The sequence below is a fragment of the Panthera pardus genome, unplaced genomic scaffold, assembly GCF_024362965.1.
Source record: "Panthera pardus isolate Hobbes unplaced genomic scaffold, ASM2436296v1 HiC_scaffold_17, whole genome shotgun sequence".
NCBI lineage: Eukaryota > Metazoa > Chordata > Mammalia > Carnivora > Felidae > Panthera > Panthera pardus.
In genome coordinates, this window is record NW_026526732.1 from 101,739,198 (window position 1) to 101,759,119 (window position 19,922).

At 39.0% G+C, this 19,922-nt stretch overlaps 1 protein-coding gene across 2 annotated transcripts in view; it reads left to right on the plus strand.

Moving 5' to 3' along the window:
• Positions 1-19,922, plus strand: part of PKHD1 (PKHD1 ciliary IPT domain containing fibrocystin/polyductin) — a 488,429-nt gene that overhangs the window by 252,165 nt on the left and 216,342 nt on the right. For both annotated transcript variants that reach the window (XR_002082091.2, XM_019457395.2), the window contains exons 51-52: positions 7,804-7,869; positions 14,930-15,058. Coding sequence is in view for 1 of the 2 variants with exons in the window: in XM_019457395.2 (XP_019312940.2) it covers positions 7,804-7,869; positions 14,930-15,058 (195 nt within the window). In the remaining variant the exon portion in view is untranslated. The remainder of the gene's footprint in view (positions 1-7,803; positions 7,870-14,929; positions 15,059-19,922) is intronic.

Here is a 19,922-nt window from a genome sequence, read left to right on the forward strand (position 1 = left end):
TTATTGCTTAATTAAGAATTTCACGCTCAGCCCTTATCTGCCTCTAAGAACAAGCGCACACTGTTAAGAAATTCCAAATTTAGGCTCAGGCACAAGGAGAGCCTTTCTTGCAGGCTTGGCTGGATGGAGCCTCTCTAACGATCTTCTCGGCATCCCAGCCGCCACCCTTCAATCAAAAATCATTAAATGGGGCAGAGATAATGAGCATGTAGCATATCAAAAGAAGGATGTTTGCTTGGTCCAAAGGAGGAAAGGCTGCTAGACCCCATGCTCAGCTCCACTTCAAAGGGAGATGAGACTGCTCATCACTGGGGCCTGATAAAGCCTCATTTGTTCTGGGCTTGACTTATGAAAAAGGTCTGGTGTGTCAGGGTCCCGTCTCACAGACGCGGGATCCCCCGACCACTTGCCTCCACCTCTATCAGCCCCCCACCCCACCCCGCCCTGGCCTTCCGCACACTCGTGTGTCAGCACTCAGGCAGCTGGGTCCCCCCAAAGCATCAGGCGGAGCGTATAATCACTGACTCTCCACTCACAATGGCCACTTGTAGGGGGGTGGCTGGGAGGAGGCCTTCATCACAATAGGAACACAATTATTGCAGCTGCTAGGGAGGGCTATGCTTCTTCCTGTAGGAATATAATAGGACTTGCCCCAAAAGGGAGGAGAAGGCTGGGGGGAGGTGATGGGGGTTGAGAGGGGTGGAGGAAACCATCTTGAGTTGATTATTCATATTCTGACTCTTGGAAGCCCGATGCGGAGCCAGTGGGGTTCCAGCAGCTGCTCGTGCACAGTCCTCTCCTAATAATTGTACATTCTGTCAGGGGTCAACTTACTTTTGACCCTGTCCTTTTATATCACGAAAAGGCTCTTTAGGGCAAACTGTTGGGTTGTGGCAGGGTGCATTAAACGCCCACAGCCTCTTACCCTTGCTTTCTCCTCCACCCACCCAGCAGCCGGTGATAAATTCATGTCAGATGCTGAGCCATTCACAGTTGCCCTCCCGGGTTCACACAGCCCCGCTCTCGCAGCAGAGATGCAGCCGGGCTGGATATTGTGTGAGGCGGCAGCTGAGCCAGCGCCTGCGAGGCGCAGAGGCTCCTGCCTACCACCTTCTTCTGATCTGATGGAAAAAAAGACATGTCTAGCCAGGCTGGCCAGTGCCTGTCTCCAAACGGCCCCCTCGCCAAGATAAAGGCAGGCTGTTTGGCAAGAAGCCGGGCCTGTGTTCCAGGGCAAGAGGGCTGTAGATAGAAAGACAGATGGATCTTATTGTGTGCTCCAGTTGTCCTGAAGAAGTCAAGTCACATCACACAGAAGGCTCAGAAAAGATGCTGTTAACTGGGAGATCCTGAAAATAAGGAGTGTCTGTCTTCCTGAGGTTGTGGCCAGGAGATCATGGGTACCTCCTGGGTTTCTGTCTTCTCAAAGAGGTCAGGGCTCGGGGATTAGGGCAGGCTGCTGCCTACATCCTTCTGTTGTTCAGCTGGTCCAGAAGACCCCCAACAACTCCTTGGGAAGGAATTCTGTTAGCATCTGTGGAGGAGAGAGGACTCAACTTGCTCCCCCGAGCATTTTGGGAGGCTTTTATAAGCAGAGCAGAATCATAATCCTTTGAAACTCTGCCGCCATTCCCATGCTGAGGCCCTCTAAGGCAATCCATAGCATTCTAGTTAATAAATTAATTTACATTCTTATAGAAAACTCATTCCCCAAAGATCCCCAAGGATTTTTGCCAGTAATATAGACGATTGACTTTGGGGACCTGCACTAACCTTTATGGCAAAAATATAGAGAATGGAACAGGAGCTGGCGATATGAAAAGAGACTTTGCCTGTCCGTTGCAAGAAACTTCTTTCCAAAAGGAAAAGGAAGGAAAAAAAGGAGAAAAGGAAAGAAAAAAGCAAGGAAGGAAAACTCAGAAGTCAGAATCAAATACTTTTTCTAGGAATCACTCAGATTAAGGAGCTAATTCTTAGGGATGCTGGTGGCTAGCCCTAGTTCATGTAGGGAATGGGTAGTACAACCAGTATTCAAAGTCAGCCTTTTTGACTCTAGTTTGGTGCTTTTTCTAGTATACTACTGTTGTGGGGGTATTTTTTAATGTCTATTTATTTATTTTTGAGTGAGAGACAGTGAACACAAGTGGGGAGAGGGGCAGAGAAAGAGGGAGCCAGAATCTGAAGCAGGTTCCAGGCGCTGAGCTGTCAACGCAGAGGCCAGCACTGGGCTCAAACTCAAGAACTGTCAGATCATGACCTGAGCCAAATTCGGGCGCTCAACTGACTAAGCCACCCAGGTGCCCCATTATTGTTTGTTTGTTTTAATACAAGCTCACGTGTGTACCCTTGTAAACCAATTCTTTTCCCCCCTATTTATAGGAAAAACTTGCACTTATTGAGGGCTCTATACTTCCTAAATTTAGGTATTTGAATACCGTCTTCACCATTTGTCACATCCTATGCCTCTTGTACCTTTGTTTTCCTAAGATTTGTCTTAAATCAATTCCTGCACTGTCTTATTTTTAAAACCTAACCTCATTTTAAGCAATAATATCCATAAATCATGGGTTCAATGACCTAGTTGCTTTTTCTAAAATTCAGTAACATTCATAGCTATTAAAGTAAAACACTGATGCTACCAAAATCATTACCTCACATTTTATATTTTGAGAATATAATGTGATCTGCAAATTTTTGGTACCATTGATGAAAAGTAAGAAATGTGAACACAGGGATCTCTTTTTGATCTGGGTATCTTTCCTCGCTTGCTAAGAACACCTGCTCCGGAGAACAAACCACATTTTTGAGAGAAGTTGTAAAATTCCTCAGTTCAGGGCTTTTTATTTTATTTATTGTATTATTTTTAAAATATTTGTCTGTTTGTTAATTTATTTATTTAGAGGGTGGGGGAAGGGGCAGAGGAAGAGAGGGAGAGAGGATCTTAAGCAAGCTCCATGCCCAGCATGGAGCCCAACACAGGGCTTAGTCTCAAAACCATGAGATCATGACCTGAGCCAAAAATCGAGAGTTGGATGCCTAGCTGACTAAGCCCCCTAGGTGCCCCTTTTAGGGCTTTTTAAATATGCCTCATGGGCAAACAGCTGGAATGCTTGTTTCCAGGCCCCTCCCTTGGAAGTTCTGCTTCTGTAGATCTACACAGAATCCAGGACATGACAGATGCCCCATACAAGTGTGGCAGGCATCACTGAGTCACAATAACAATCGTTATTGTTTTCTGAGTTAATTAATGAAGGTTTAATTACGCTAACTCTCAGGACTGTAGTTAATGTAGATATTAGATATGTCTATTGTGTCTTTTTTTTAAATTTTTTTAACGTTTTTATTTATTTTTGGGACAGAGAGAGACAGAGCATGAACGGGGGAGGGTCAGAGAGAGGGAGACACAGAATCTGAAACAGGCTCCAGGCTCTGAGCTGTCAGCACAGAGCCCGACGCGGGGCTCGAACTCATGGACTGCGAGATCATGACCTGAGCCTAAAGTCGGCCGCTTAACCTACTGAGCCACCCAGGGGCCCCATGTTGTGTCTTGAATAAGTTCTTTTACACCTAAAAAAACTTATATCCTTCCATGAATGAAAGCTTTTGGGGATAATGGAAGACTCAAAGACGATCACAGGATTTTCATATAATGTTTCTGTGAAGGATTTTAAAAGATCCTGTGTTAAAAGGGCCAAGGTGGCTGTGTTGCTGCCCCTGTGAAGCTGAAATCAGATGGAAGTATGGTCCTGTGAATCAAGCTTTAGCTACCAGGGACCAGTAATTCTCAATGGTTAAGAGAAAAAGGCTAATTTCTGGGGTGTGTGGTCATGTTTGCTGAATAGGGAGGGAGACACAGAGCAGGAGTGTACAGGTGTGCAAGATGGATTTGGGAGAAGAGGTGGGTGTAGAAGATAGGGCAAGCTAAGCTGGAATGTAGAGAGAGAGGATCAAACTTGACTGCTGGTCCATGAGAAGAGAGCTGGAACCTGGGTCCAGAGCAGACTGAGACTGAGAGAGAAGGCATGAGTCAGGGAGAGAATGGGTGAAATCTGCAGACACAAATTGCAGGTGCTGTTTCAGATTCTCTCCATGTGTAGTCAGTGGCTGACTTATGCTATGTAAATGTGATCTGAATGAGGGGCCCAAATATGTGCATAAACGTAATGGCAAAGCGTGAATGGGAATATGGATCAAGGATGAAATACAAAAGGAGTCAAGGCCCATTAAGATGCCACCTGTTTTTTTTTTTTAATTTTTACATGGATAAGTACTTATTTCTCCCTTCAAAATTGCAACAGAGAATGGGACCTACTCAAGGAGATAATTAATTTTTCTCTTCCCTAGTGCCCTAGTGAGGACAAAATTTGCCGGGAACAGTACAAAATTCTGGAAGACACTAGTATCATATTTGGCTGAGTAACTCTCCTCTTCCTTAGCACATTTCTCACTTTCTTCTAGATCTCTGTGTTTATAGCAACCTTATATTATATAGCACTCATAAGAATAATTTGGCAATAATTGGCCCAAAGCCTTCTTTTCTTTTTGAGGACCAACCAGATATTTTTACAACCTGGGAAGGATCAACTGCAATGAGTTTCCATTTATAAACAAAGTAGATTCACCACTCTCATATTACAAACTTAGAAATCATAAGCACCGAGAAGACACATGCATAATATCACAGCCTGCGTAAGGCTTTTTTCCTGAGTCGTTACCTTTTTTCTCAGATTTTCATCCCTCTTTGTATTTTCATCCCTCTTTGTATTTGTCCAAATTGGAAGTGACACTTCACATTTACATTGCCTTTTAGAGAGTCAAAGCACTTAGCAAACTTTAGCAGATCTGGTTAAGTTGCTTACAACTCTGAATACTTGATGAGCCATAGGCTCATCATGATTAGGTACAGCTGTAAAAAGAGTAGAAGCATATTTCCTGGGTTTTGTTAACTGGCTGCTAGAATAATGAGCATCCATAATAACAGTATTGATAATCACTATTATTCATGTGCCAAGAACTGTGCTAAGCATGTTACAGGAGTTACCTCATGTTTTCTTCCCAATAACGCTATGAGGTAGATAGGACAACTATTTCCATTTTCACAGAAGTAAGGTTCAGAAATGGTGAAGTACTTGTCAGTTACCCACATCAAGGAACTGGAAGACCCAGGATTCAAACCCAAGGTGTTAGACCTCATTCAGCACCACTCTCTCTGGCTTCACTCTCAGGGTGTGGAAATGGTGTTGGGGAAGAATAACCCTCTGACCCACTCACATCTCAGAACCAGCCTGCAGAGGGCCATGTACAAGTGATGGTGAAGGAAATCAGACTTTTTCAATCTTTCCTACTTTGGTAACTTTTCTCCATTTCTTTGGATACTGAAACTACTCCTCAGATTGAATGGTATTCACACACTCGTTCTAACCAAATAGGTGATTGCTTTTCAATATATGTTTTTGGGAAGAGGCTCCCCAGGAGGTGGGGAACATTTTTGCATGTGTAGAGGCTGAACAAATTCAGTGGTCATGCAGTTCAGAAGCCATCAGTGTAGAGCGGCAGATATGATAGCCCACTGACCAGGAAGCCTTGGATTACCAAGAACAGGGCCTGAGTTAAGTGAGTTAGTGAATGGAAGGACAAGAGGAACAGCCTATAATCAGGGTTGGATATGGTGAGGGTTAGCCTTTTTAGTGTGCAGGTTAATCATCACCACGATGGCTACAGTGCACAATGCTTATGGTGGTTTTTTTCACACAGGGGATTTTGGATACATTGATTATTTTCCCTATACTTCAAATTTATTGACCTATGTAGTGTGAAAAAATGATGACTCCATTTTTCCCTCCCCCAACCATTCCTCTTACAAGTATAAATTATACTTATTTTGAGTTAAATTAATAATTATAAAATGACTACAGTGGTTTTGAAAAAAGACTTTTTAAAGTGAAACTTTACTTTTTTACTTTACCTCTGTGGCTCTGTCTTAAGGAAGAGAACACAGATGTACTGAAATCTATAATTACTTGGAAGCTGCTGTTAACAAGGATGATTTATATAAAATCTTTAAATGAACTAATAACCCTTTCCAAATGATTCCTGGAATTTTTCCCAATTTTTCTTCTTTAGATTTTGATTCTTATACAATATTTAAAATATTTAAAAATATTACAATTTTTAATAACTCTTTAAAAGGGTTATTTCCTGCCTCTATTTGCTCATTTTGTTGAAATTGTCAGCTAAGTCCTGGGTATCCTGAGTTGAGCACTATAAATTTAGGATTTCTAGATTAGTCCATGAAAATTAAATGTTTACATGTCTAGCAATGTCTAATGTCCTAAGGTACATGAGAAAGTTCCTCCCTTCAAGATGTAGAGACAGAGCTAATGATAATGCAATCCTAAATTTATCACAGCTGATGCTTGATAAGTATTTGCTAAGTTGAGAGCAAGCTTGGGATAAATAATACCAATATCAGTGTGTTCACAAGTGGGTAAGTTAGAGATTATAGAAAAAAAGATGAAATACTGGGCTGGTGGCATTATATTTATTTATTTATTTACTTAAGATAAAAAAATGGGTAAAATATACAAAGGATAAAGAAAGAATATAAGCAAAACCTTGGAAGTAGTGATAAAGTAGAACACATAGAGAACCTGTTGGTCATTGTACCTAGTCGCAATATATGTACAGTGTAAGGAGAAAGCCATTCTATATAATGAAGAAAAATTAAATGAGAATAATTATCAAAATAAGAATAGAGGCATAGGAGAGGTCTCATCATGGATCTCTTTGAGGATTATTATTACTATTATTTTTTGTAATATTCTGAAGTGTATGCTTTGTAATTAGACAAAATGATCCTTGGTCTACTCTGTCCTGTGTGAGAGGAAAGGGTTTAGGGTTCCTTGGAAAGGCAAGTGGAGAGCATGGGTTTGGCCAAGTCCTCAAGGCTGCAGCCTTCAACGGCAGTGGGCCCTCCAGGGTGGGAGGTGTTGGTTCACATGACATCTGATAAGGCAGAAAGGTAATTAACCAATAAGAGACAAGGTGTTGCTGAAAAGTGGAGTTGGTGCACCTGATTACTAATTAATCAGGCGTGAGAGCACCTTGTAGATGCATCCACTATTTAATTATAGCAGCCTCTCTTGGCAAAGGAGCATATGTTCCCAGCTTAATCTACTGGTTTATACTGACATCAAATTGTCATTATCAGAAAGAATCAGGCCTTTTGATTATTTCCACTAATTTATTGAACACTTAAAATTAATGAACCCCAGGCCTTTTAAATGTGCTCAGTTGGTTTGGAAGATGAAGGAGAAAGGGGGGTGGAAAAAAGCCTTCATTAAAAGGACAATTTGTTTGGATAAAGGTAAAGCAAATACATTTCATGGGTGATCTGAACTCTATTGAAAAACACATGAATTCTAAAAGCCAAGCCTTCAAAATGATGGAGAGGAAGTAGGCTATGAGGTGTGCCCTCCTGACCAACATTGGCCTCCAAAGAACATATGGCTAAAGGGTCCCCTCCCTAATTATTTATGTGTCAATTGTCTTGGAGACCTCACTGCAATTAAGTTTAATCAAATAAAAGCAATCAAAATCAAATGTTGGAAATCAATTGTTAGACTAACTAACAAGGACTTTTTTTTTGAAAATGTAGTTAGGTTGGGAGGAATTTAGGATAAAGCCATCTTTATCACATGAATATCTTCTGTATTAAGATGTTCTTTGCATCACATCCAAGTCGTGTTTTTTTTTTTTTTTGTGTGTGTGTGTGTGTGTGTGTGTGTGTGTGTGTGTGTTTAGTTTCAGGTGAAGGCCAAGTCCAAGTGACTCTACAGGTGAAGGAAGGTGTGCCCCCTACTATTCCAGGTGAGTATTAACCCACTCACCAAATAGAAGTGTCTGGTACAGCCGAATGTCCTCCAATAATAGTTCTAGAAATTCCTTCAATCTAATTGTTTTATAAACAGGCAATGCTTTCATGCCTAACGATTCCCTATTGTGTCATCCCTAAAAATGTGTCTGCATTTCAAAGAAAGATATAAGAAGGGTGCCTTTCAAAACATTGGAAAGTAAGAATTAAAACATGTAAATAAGCACATTTCATAAATTATGGACCATATGTGCACACCGGAGTCCAGATCTGCAGATGGGCCATTAGGCTTCTACCAAATGGAAAGAAAAATTCAGGGTATCTCAAAACTTTAATTGTTCCCAGTAATTTCAGGACATCAGGGTAAACAAATCCTCCCCAAAAGTCAGATGGTTCTGTGAAATCTCTCTAACTCATAAAAGCCAAATTCTCAAAGACTAAAAGACTCATAAACACCTTCTAATGTATTTCATTGTTTGTTTTTGTTTATCCTGAGTAAGTTTATGCATTTGCATCAGGGACAAATCTTTTCAAAGGCCAAGTTTTCCTTTGATTTCCAGGCATTTTTTTGTGTTACATCAGAGCAGAGTCCATGCTAATCAGAAAATGATCTAATTCCTTCATTTAAATTAATAAATAAATGAAATAAAAGGTACTAGACTAAAACTAAACTAGATGCATTGATGGATACTTCTCCATGCTTATTGGACTGGGAAGAATGTGGTTCTTTGTTTTCATAACTGTTTCTGGGCTGCCATAACATTTTGTTCTTTATGTCCCCTGTCCTTTATCCTTATTTTCCTTTAGGTGGCTCAGAATGCATTATTTATTGTCTCTTGTGCAAGATTTAGAAGGAAACAATGATGAGCAATGATCTTTGGCTCCATGGGGTCTTATGGTCACATGGGGATGTCAATCAAATGACTAACTAAATAATCAGTAAATAAATCTCCTTTAAAATAAGTGTTACCAAGAAAAGTATCTGGGAATTCTCTCTTCTCTGACAGTTCTGTATTCAAATTTCCAATTGTTTGGGTCAGTCTCCATTTGTAGAGAACATATCTGTTGGGTGTAGGTCTCATGCCAGGCCCCCTCAGAGGATACTGGACTGTTTATGGGTGGCCATTAATTACTCAGCCAGCTATATAGTCAAGGTGTCATGCCACTCAGAACTTAGTAGGAAGATTTTTTATTAAGGACTCTTTGGAAAGTGACTATAGGTGGCCAACATCTAGGACTTCTTAGCAGGGGTCAGTTTAACTGGAAGACGTTTCACTTGACCTATCAATTATAACATGCTAAATAAATAGAAAGCTTCATAGAGTTACAGAGTATTAATAAGGAAAAGAACCTCACATGCTATCCTATCCAATTGCCTCATTTTACAAATAAGGGAATGGAAGCCTAGAGATTAAATAGTTTGCTTAAGTCCCTCCTCTCACTGGTTGAGCCTGGATGAGAGCTCAGGTTACTCAACTCAATTCAGTGTTCATTCTGCCATATAAACTCTATGTGAGTTTATACCATATAAACTCTAAGATGTTTAAATTACCTTTTGAACATATACTAATTTATGACCTAGATTAAAATTAATCATATATAATCAGTTTTCCTAGCCAAGATAATTTGGAACAAGAAATATTCCTAAAACACAGAGTTACAGAACTAGTACATGACCATTCATCAGGAAGAAATTTCAAATATTAATATACTTTGAAGATATTCCCTGATTCCCATGGTATAGGGTACATGTGTTAATGTTAAAATTTATTTTAAAAAATTTGTTTACTGTTTATTTATTTTTGAGAGAGAGAGAGACAGAGCATGAGCAGGGGAGGGGCAGATAGAGAGGGAGACACAGAATCTGAAGTAGGCTCCAGGCTCTGAGCTGTCAGCACAGAGCCTACCGCGGGGCTCCAACTTGTGAACCCTAAGATTATGACCTGAGCCGAAGTCAGACGCTTAACTGACTGAGCCACCCAGGTGCACTGCTAATGTCAAAATTTAAATATGAGTGTGTATTTTACTTAATGGAAAGCTGTATTAAAAACAGTAAAATTATTACAATAACAAAAATTCTTTGAAAGCAACTAATGGGATGATTAATGGAGTTCTCTGTATATGTTAACCCATTCAGAGATTCAACATGAGTGTATAATGTGCAGGTCATTCATGTTCCTCCAACACTATGGTCTTACTTATATCCTCTCAATGTCCACAGTGCTTTATACAATATTGGAGAGGAGAAAATGAGCAAGGAAACCTACCTTGGGGGGAAGATACGAATATTTCTGAAGAGCATTTACCCAATGATGTATTTTCAGTGGGGGGTACCTGGATATATGGTGCATAGTGCCATGAGAACATTCATATAATCAGGTATATTCTCTTCCTAAATTTAATCCTTTTCCCACAGATCTAAGTTTATTTCCTTTCCTCACATTTCTGAGAATCTATCAGCCCTTCTCTTATTTACAGTTAATCCATCTTTCAACATCTTTTGAATTTTGTCCCATCAGTAAATGACTCTGTCTTGTGTAGTTAGCCTCTCCTTTGCTGGCCTCTTCTGGTCAGTGCCTCTCAATTAAAATAAAACAAAGCAAAACAAAATTCATGGATACTGAATATTCCTCTAGTTGACATCTCTGCTGCAAACTTCTCGAAAGACTAGCCTCTTGATGCAGAGCTATAAAAAGCTTGGTGGATGAAGGATCAAGGTGGAGAGGGCAATATTTGGTTCAGATAGATAACAAGTTAAGACCACCTTAAATTGTGGCTTTTGTTGAGTGACAGATTTGTGGAGGAAAGCAAGATGAGGCCTCCTTATAAATGTTGGTCCTGACCAAAATTCATGGAGTCTGGTTTCAAGGTAAGACTCATTTATCTAAAGATTAGGAAGACAAATAAAATACTAAGGGTCTCTAATCATAAAATGTTCAATCCTCAGTGAGCATTTTGGATGATCTGACCCAGTGTCTTCCCTTCCTTCCCTCCCCTGCATCCCTCAATCCGCTATTATCTACACTGGTTCCACCTCAACCATTCCGCTGGAGCCACTTTCATCTGGATCATCCATGCTCTGGTGGCCAAATTCAGCAGTCAATCCTTATTCACTCTTTTATCAGAACTTCACTGTTAACAAGATCACTTCTGCCTTCTGGTCATGTTCTATTTCTTAGGCTGCCAAAACATTCCTCTCTCCTGGTTCTTCATGCATGTCTCTGACTGCTTCTTCTTTAATTCTAGTAGGCTTCTTTTTTTCTCCCCACCTTTCTTTAATAGTAATAGGCACAAAGAAGCCTGATATTAACTATAGAAATCTAGTAACTCTGCAAGAGACTGAAATGTCTCCATGAGAGTGTTCTTATCTTAAGGCAGAATGGTATAGAATGGTCAAAGTCGTTCATAATAATAATTCTTAGAACATTAAGATTCAGTTTGTCCATTTAAAGACAGTTTCAGCTCTCTTATATATTAGAATGAAGATGACAAAGTGAAGAATTTGTTTCCAATCTCTGTGATATAAAGAGTTTTTGAAGCTTGGTATATGGTTTTAAGGAAACTGGTTATTCCCCTTTTGAAGTATCACTGGAAATAAGGCAACAGAGCATCTCTCTCTGGCCTCTGTGGTGCTACTTAGTGGCTATTTCAACAAAGCCTTCAAGCCATCCCCACCTGAATATTTATATTACTGGAAAGGAGGCAAAATTGGGAGGAAACTAGGTATTACAGTCTTGGTGTTTATAAGATATTTATAAAGCCTCTTTCTGAGTGAGCCTTGTGCCAAGACCATGACTGATTCCCTTGGTGGAGTGTCTCTTTTGTGCTGATTAAATTCCCTAGGATTTCTTTCTTTTTTTTTTTTAATTTTTAATGTTTATATATTTTTGAGAGAGAGACAGACAGAGTGTGAGTGGGGAGGGACAGGGAGAGAGGGAGACACAGAACCAGAGGCAGGCTCTAGGCTCTGAGCTGTTAGCACAGAGCCCAACATGGAGCTTGAACCGATGGACCACGAGATCATGACCTGAGCCAAAGTCGGACGCTGAACTGACTGAGCCACACAGGCACCCCTAAATTCCCTAGGATTTCTACTTGACCACAATCTATATACTTTTCAGTTACCCAAGGGCTTTAATGAGACCATGATTACAAGGGAGTTGGGTTCCAGTAGACAAAGTAACTGGGCATTCCCCAGGGTTCTGACCTAAGACATTTTTTCTTCTCATTTGTAATCCTCTGGAGATATCCTCACCATCCTCAGAGTTTCAAATACAACCCTGAAATCCATCTCTTTGACTTAGAGCTCTCTCCTATTCTTCAGATTCATATCTAATCCCTGCTTGCTGTGTATCTCCACCTGGAGGCCTTTTCAAAGACACCCCAAACTCTATATTTTCCAAACTGAATTCACCAATTCTGTTTTAATGGACATCTCTGCCCATTACCACCTATGCTAGGAGTCATCTTTGTCTCTTCTATCTTTGTTACCATCTTTGTTGCATCACGCTTGGATCTCTGATTATTTCTCCAGCCTCATCAATTGCCTCCTCCCTGCTCTGTGTTTCAGCAACACCAAACTGTTTAGAGACCCTTCACTTAATGTCTTATTTCTTGCCATTACTCATGATCATCCTCTCTGTCTGTCTCACCACAACACCCTTTCCCTTTATCACTCCTAAGCCTAAAATGCAGCTCAGCTGCTCCCTCTCCAGGAAGGCTCCTCTATCAAGGTTTCACTTCCTCTCTGTTGGGTACCATTAAAGAGAACACCTTCAGAGCTCTATCCTCCCAAGATTTATTTATACAACTTACACAACACTATTTGCTCCTTTGGAGGAAAGAATGGCCTTTTATTCCTTTTTGTATCCCTACTTTTTAGGAAATTTTGGTAGAGAAGGTACTCATTATTTATCCTTGTGAAATTAGCATAATGGGTGAGATTTTTGTGCCCCCTCCCCCCATCATGTGAGATACCACATTATCTGAACTCTTAAAACTCAAATAACATTTGGTATCATCTGTGAATCTTCTCATCCTCTTTTGAGAGACTGTCTGTGCCCTCTGTCTCTGTGCTAGGGATCACACTTCTGAAAAGAACATGTGGGTGCAGTTCAACATGGTGTTGTGCATGATGGATATTGGGCAGCCCCCACTGGATATTATTAGATTTATGTTACCATTCCCTCATGAAGTGGCCAGTGGATGGTTGAAAAGGAAATGCCATTTGACCATCAGTGGCAGAAGCAATAAAAACCAGTTGGAACATATGAACTGTAGGTAAACTACTGCAATGAAAGGTGTCCAGATTTATTATGCATTGCCCTTAATATGCATTAAGAACTATGAGAAGATTATACCTTTGACTCAGTGATTCCATTGCCAAGATTCTATTTTAAGAAGATATCATTGTTACTGGCAGATTTGTATAGAGAGATTTAACACTGCATTATTTATAATTTTAAAAGTGGAAAGATCCTAAATGCCAAACATTAAGGATATTATAGACCTTGTATATGATAGAATATTATGTACCTATTAAAATTATGTTGCAAGGAGTTTTTTTTTTTTTATTTTTATTTTTTTTTATTTTTTAATATATGAAATTTACTGTCAAATTGGTTTCCATACAACACCCAGTGCTCATCCCAAAAGGTGCCCTCCTCAATACCCATCACCCACCCTGCCCTCCCTCCCACCCCCCATCAACCCTCAGTTTGTTCTCAGTTTTTAACAGTCTCTAATGCTTTGGCTCTCTCCCACTCTAACCTCTTTTTTTTTTTTTTTTTCCTTCCCCTCCCCCATGGGTTTCTGTTATGTTTCTCAGGATCCACATAAGAGTGAAACCATATGGTATCTGTCTTTCTCTGTATGGCTTATTTCACTTAGCATCACACTCTCCAGTTCCATCCATGTTGCTACAAAAGGCCATATTTCATTTTTTCTCATTGCCACGTAGTATTCCATTGTGTATATAAACCACAATTTCTTTATCCATTCATCAGTTGATGGACATTTAGGCTCTTTCCATAATTTGGCTATTGTTGAGAGTGCCGCTATAAACATTGGGGTACAGGTGCCCCTATGCATCAGTACTCCTGTATCCCTTGGATAAATTCCTAGCAGTGCTATTGCTGGGTCATAGGGTAGGTCTATTTTTAATTTTCTGAGGAACCTCCACACTGCTTTCCAGAGCGGCTGCACCAATTTGCATTCCCACCAACAGTGCAAGAGGGTTCCTGTTTCTCCACATCCTCTCCAGCATCTATAGTCTCCTGATTTCTTCATTTTGGCCACTCTGACTGGCGTGAGGTGGTATCTGAGTGTGGTTTTGATTTGTATTTCCCTGATAAGGAGCGACGTTGAACATCTTTTCATGTGCCTGTTGGCCATCCGGATGTCTTCTTTAGAGAAGTGTCTATTCATGTTTTCTGCCCATTTCTTCACTGGGTTATTTGTTTTTCGGGTGTGGAGTTTGATGAGCTCTTTATAGATTTTGGATACTAGCCCTTTGTCCGATGTGTCATTTGCAAATATCTTTTCCCATTCCGTTGGTTGTTGCAAGGAGTTTTAATGACATTAGAAAATGCATCTTAAAAATTGCTAAGCTAATTAAAATAAGAACTGAATATAAATTAATATATGATGTAATCTCAATTATATAAAAATGCTGAGAAATTCTGGAAGGAAAGCAAATATAAGGTTAATGGCAGTTATCTCTAGGTGTTGAGATTATGGGTAATTATTACTATTTTTTTCTATATTTGCATTTTCCAATGTTCCATGATAAGCATATGCCATATTTGCATAAGGCAAAACACAAATGTGTAATAACAAAAGTAGAATGTATTTTCCCTAGAAATAGATGTAATTGAAGAATTGAATACTTGCTTTATAATTGATAAAATGATTTTTGGAAGGTTATAAAATATCAAAAGACAGCTACCTTGGGAGGTAAAAATATCATTCGTATCCTAAAATAAAGACAGAATTTGCGAGTTATTATAGTGAGTCAGATTTTCATAGTTACTTTTCTATTTTTCTTTCATTTTGTAGCTTCTACCTCTGCACCTAAGTCAGCTTTAAAATGGTCCCTTCCTGAAGCATGGATAGGCCTTGAAGAAGGCTGGGGAGGACACAACCATACCATTCCAGGTCCTGGGGATGATGTCCTGATTTTACCCAGTGAGTAAAACAGTCCCTTAATTAAATAATCACAGATAGACTGAACCAAGACAATCCAGTTGGGAATTATCTGTCATTTAAATATATTGTACAACATGTAAAGAATGTGGGCATTCTTATTTGTAGGCCCTTATATCTATAACTTTCTTTTTTGAATTAATATAGGTGAAGAATTTAATAGTCCTATGAAATCTCATAAAAATAGCTCTGTTTACCTTCATTAAAGTGGAATGGGCAGTCACCATGCCACAAGGAGTTAGAAAACTCCACTAATGGGATTTATTCTTATATGTCAAAGAACAGATTTTCAGCCAATTCTACTGTCCTTATGTTTGGAAGACATAGTGTATAGAAAGAAGCAATTTGCAAATTACTTCTTTTCTTTTGCCTTTATGGATATTTTAAATACAGAACTTTTAAACTTTAAATATAGAATTTTTCAAATATAGAAAATATGATGAATAAGCTCTTCTGTTGCCACAATATGTCAAAGATGCTGGAAAAGGAAACTGATAAATAAAACGGAAAAATAAAAGTCTATGTATGTATGTATATATCTAACATCTAGATGATAGAACCCTCTTCCCATATACACATATACACACATATGGAAGAAAGAAGATTCTTCAGATAAACAGAAACACACACCCATACTTATAAAATTATTTCTGTTTTAAAGATTTTATTTTATTATTATTATTTTTAAGTAGTGTCTACATCCATCCTGAGGCTTGAACTCACAACCCTGAGATCAAGTTGCATGCTGTACCAATTGGGCCAGGGAGGTGCCCCCAAAATTCTTCTTTCTTACGAGCCAGTTCTCGAAACTCCCAGAAAATCTCCCTAGCCTGAAAAGAAAATATTTTTCAGAGAACAAATATCTCTCCCCTAAAAGACCTACTTTCATTTATGGCTTAATTTGAACTTCCTAAGGTAATCCTGAATTTAAAAACATCCATACTGGAAGAGGAATATTTGGTCATCTGTGAAGTGATGTCAATAAATGTACAACTAGCAACATGGCAGGAATTATTCTTCATGTGTTCACTAATTCACTCTTCATAATAACTTTGTGATATAAGTATTATTCTTATTCCTATTTTTACTGACAAGGAAACAGAGGCCCAGGGCAGTTAAGTAACTTGCCCAGGTTCACACAGTTTGCAAGTCAGCAGTCAGGATTTTAACCCTGGCAGTCTGACACAAAGTCAGTAATTCTTACCGAATCAATGCATTCTCTTTCTAAGAGGGCAAAAAGTAAATGAAAAAGAGTAGTTGTGTTTCTTGCTTTATTTAGGATACAAAATGAAGGCAGAATGATTAAAACATGGTAACCACATTTTGGGCATTGGAGTTGTGCCAATACAGCTGTGCAGAGAGAGATGAGAGACAGGAGAGGGCAGGCTGACTAGTATGAACTTGAACTATTATTATCATCCTACTCCCCTATCATCCACTTCTCTCAATGGAGAATGTAACTTTTTGAATAAACAAGCTCATGAGTCATTCCCATACGGAAGGGAAAAATCTGTTCTGTTGCAGCCATTTCTTTGATGAATGTAGCCAGCGGATTGGCCCTGGGCTATGGTTTTTCCCACTAAGCAAGCTGTTTCCCCCACCCCATGCAGGAAGCAAGTGAAGCTTTTCAACGTTGCCAAGTTTTTAGTATCCTTAGGGACCTTTATGCTGAGAGAGGAGTAATGTTAGCTATCTTGCTTGGCACTGCAGTTGACTATATCCACTGTGTGCCCTGACTGTTGGGAGCCCCTGGCATTCTCCGTCATTCTTCATTCCTTTGTTCATGCATGGTCAGCTTATAAGATGGACTTGGATTCTCCATGAAACAGTTCTTAAATAGCACAGATCAAGAAATAAAATAAAATAGAATTAAAATAGCACAGATCAGTGCTTTGGAAAAAAGTGGGGCATGAGGGAGAAGTACAGGTGTTGGATGTAGAAAGTATCTTTCCATTGGTCCTCCAGTGTTATTGTGAGAATCAGAGAAGTTAATATTTTTAAGCCATGCAGTTATTGTTTATTATTTCCAGTTTTCAAATGGAAAGACAAGTGAATGAAAACGAGTATGTAATCCATAATAAACAAAGTTTTTACTCTTATCCTGTTGCTTCTTTTTTCTTCTCTAATAAGCTATCTTTTAACCCCAACAAATGATCTTACAGTGAACATTTGAATCCATTGTTCTGTTTGGGGTCTTGCGTAGGAGCTGTTATGGTTTACTTTTCCCTTCGAGTTTTTGGCAAACCCTGATATTTTGACCTCTGATGGACCTTTAGTTTGAATTTACCTTTCTAGTTGTGGTTTTGTGTTCATGACTTTTACCTGGCTCTCTTGGTTTCTTTCATTCCCAGTCTTCCTTGAATCAGATAAGTTTGTTCTCCCAAGTGTGGCACAAAACCAACAACAAATATTGCTTGAAAGAAGTGCACAATCTCAAAGCTGCCACCGATAATTTAATTTTAGAATTAAAATCTTTGAGTTTCATGAATTTGACACAGTACAGCTATAACTTGTACAGGGCTGTGAAGAATAATGTCTTTTCCTTTGAGCAGATACCTATGAGTTAAGGTTTTTATGATGATGATAATGACGATAATAATAGCAAATATAATTTGAGTGCTTGATGTGTGACCTGCACTGTGTGCTACATGTTCTATGTGGATTTTCTCAATTGATTCTCACAACTACTTTATAAGTGGATCTTGGTATTGTCCTTCTTTTTATGGGTGAGGAATCTGAGACATAAAGAGGTTGAGTAACTTGCCCAAGTTCATCCAGCTAGTAAGTAAAGAGGCTGCAACAAGAAATTCGATTCCAGAGCCCTCCTCATAGTATCATTAAAAAGACAAATTTACCAGCCCTGCTTGTTCTGATTCATCCAAATCGGATTATACATTATACAGGATTTATACTTCCCTGCTTATTGTTCATATTGTCTCCTTCACTTGGGATTAAAAAGGAAAAAAACACCCAACTATTTATTGAGTACATAGCATATGTCAGATGCTCAAAGAATTCAATCTTACCACGTCCCCATTAGGTACATACACATGAAAAAACTGGAGAAACTTCCCAAAGAGGTATCTGATGTAATGAGCCTTTAGCAAAAGCATGTTCTTTACATCTGGCAGCAAATGTAGTTGTAATTCAAGTTAACACTTCTTTCCAATTCAGTTTAGGCAACACTTATGGAACACTCACTGTGTTCAAGGCTCTGTACCAGGTGCTCCTGATCCGGGGATCCAAAGGCAAATCAGATACAGCCATGACCTCAAACCGCTAGGGATTTAGCTGAATCAATAAAACACAGGGGCGCCTGGGTGGCTCAGTCAGTTAAGTGTCTGACTCTTGGTTTTGATTCAGGTCATGATCTCAGAGTTTCTTGAAATCAAACCCCGCTGTGGGCTCTGTGCTGACAGTGCGGAGCCTGCTTATAATTCTCTCTCACCCTCTTTCTGCCCTTCCCCTGCCTGCTTGCACTCTTTCAAAATAAATAAACTTAAAAAAACCCCCACAGAATACATAATAATACAACAAATAGCTGGAGTTAGCAACAGAAGTGTTTTGAATCAAAGTGTTTTGAATCAAAGTGTCTCAGGTAAATGGAAGAGAGGTGGCTTCATGGAGGAAGAGGACCTTAAAAAATGGAGTAAGAATCTGAAGGTCGGGGGACACAAAGGCATATTAGGGAGTTAGTAACGTTTTAGGATATAGAGGATGGGCTGTTGACTAGGATAAATCTAGGTTCCCATGTGGATTTTAACATTGACCAATTGTGTGACCTTGGACAAGTTTTAAGCTTCTCTGACATTCATCTATAAAATGAGGGCTGTAATTAATATGTATGTCATAATGTTACAAAGATTAAATGAGGTAACAGTACACATGACCACTGCATAGAGTATTGGCAGTAATGGAATTAGAGATGAAAACTGTGATTTTTAATGTATCAGGTGCTCTTTTCCTTCATTTTTCCATCTGACTGCCCCTCTTGGCCCCTGGTATTAGCAACACTTTGTATTTGCTTTCCAATGGCTTATTATTTAATTTTCACAACATCCTTGGGAGCTAAATAGGTAATAACTATTATTACAGTAAAAACCCATTTTTACATAATACGATTTTAATGGAACTGCTGATTTTACAAAATGAAAGTGACTGGTAAAGAAGATTTAAGTGATACTTTTGAACCTCTAATATAATTTTATGGTGTTTTGTGTATTTTAATTCATTAATAAAGGAAACGTGTAGAACATTCCCATCATTATTCAAATAGAATAGCATAATTTTTCAATAAAATTCTTAGGGTAAATTGCCTATTTCCATTTTCTGGAAAATCAATTTTATGGAATGACCTCAGACCCATCCTATTCCATAAAAATAGGACTTTACTGTACTAATAAAAGATATCACTATCTTAAGTATGGTACCATTTTCCTCCAAGGCGTTCTGTCTTTATAGACATTGGATTTTGAAAGAGCCGTAAATTCTTCTTGGTGGTATTATATGGAGTAAGCTAAGGTAATCATGAAGAATTTGCTTTGCATTATAGTTTATGATAACTTTGCTTCACACAAACAAGTATATCTGATTGTCTTTGCCCCCTAAATATTGAGAGAATTGGTATAAATGCATTCTAGACATCTTATAGAGTGGAAACAAGTTCTATCTAACATATTATACAAATCACACTTTTGCAAGCATAGCTGGTCAATGGGTGAAATAATCCTGCTAACCTGTACTCCACGTTTTGTCCTGAAAGGACCTGAGAGGATTTGTGTAAGATGCTTCCAGTGCTTTCTTTGAAGGAATTTCAGCCATGAAAGGATGATACCCTTTTCACACA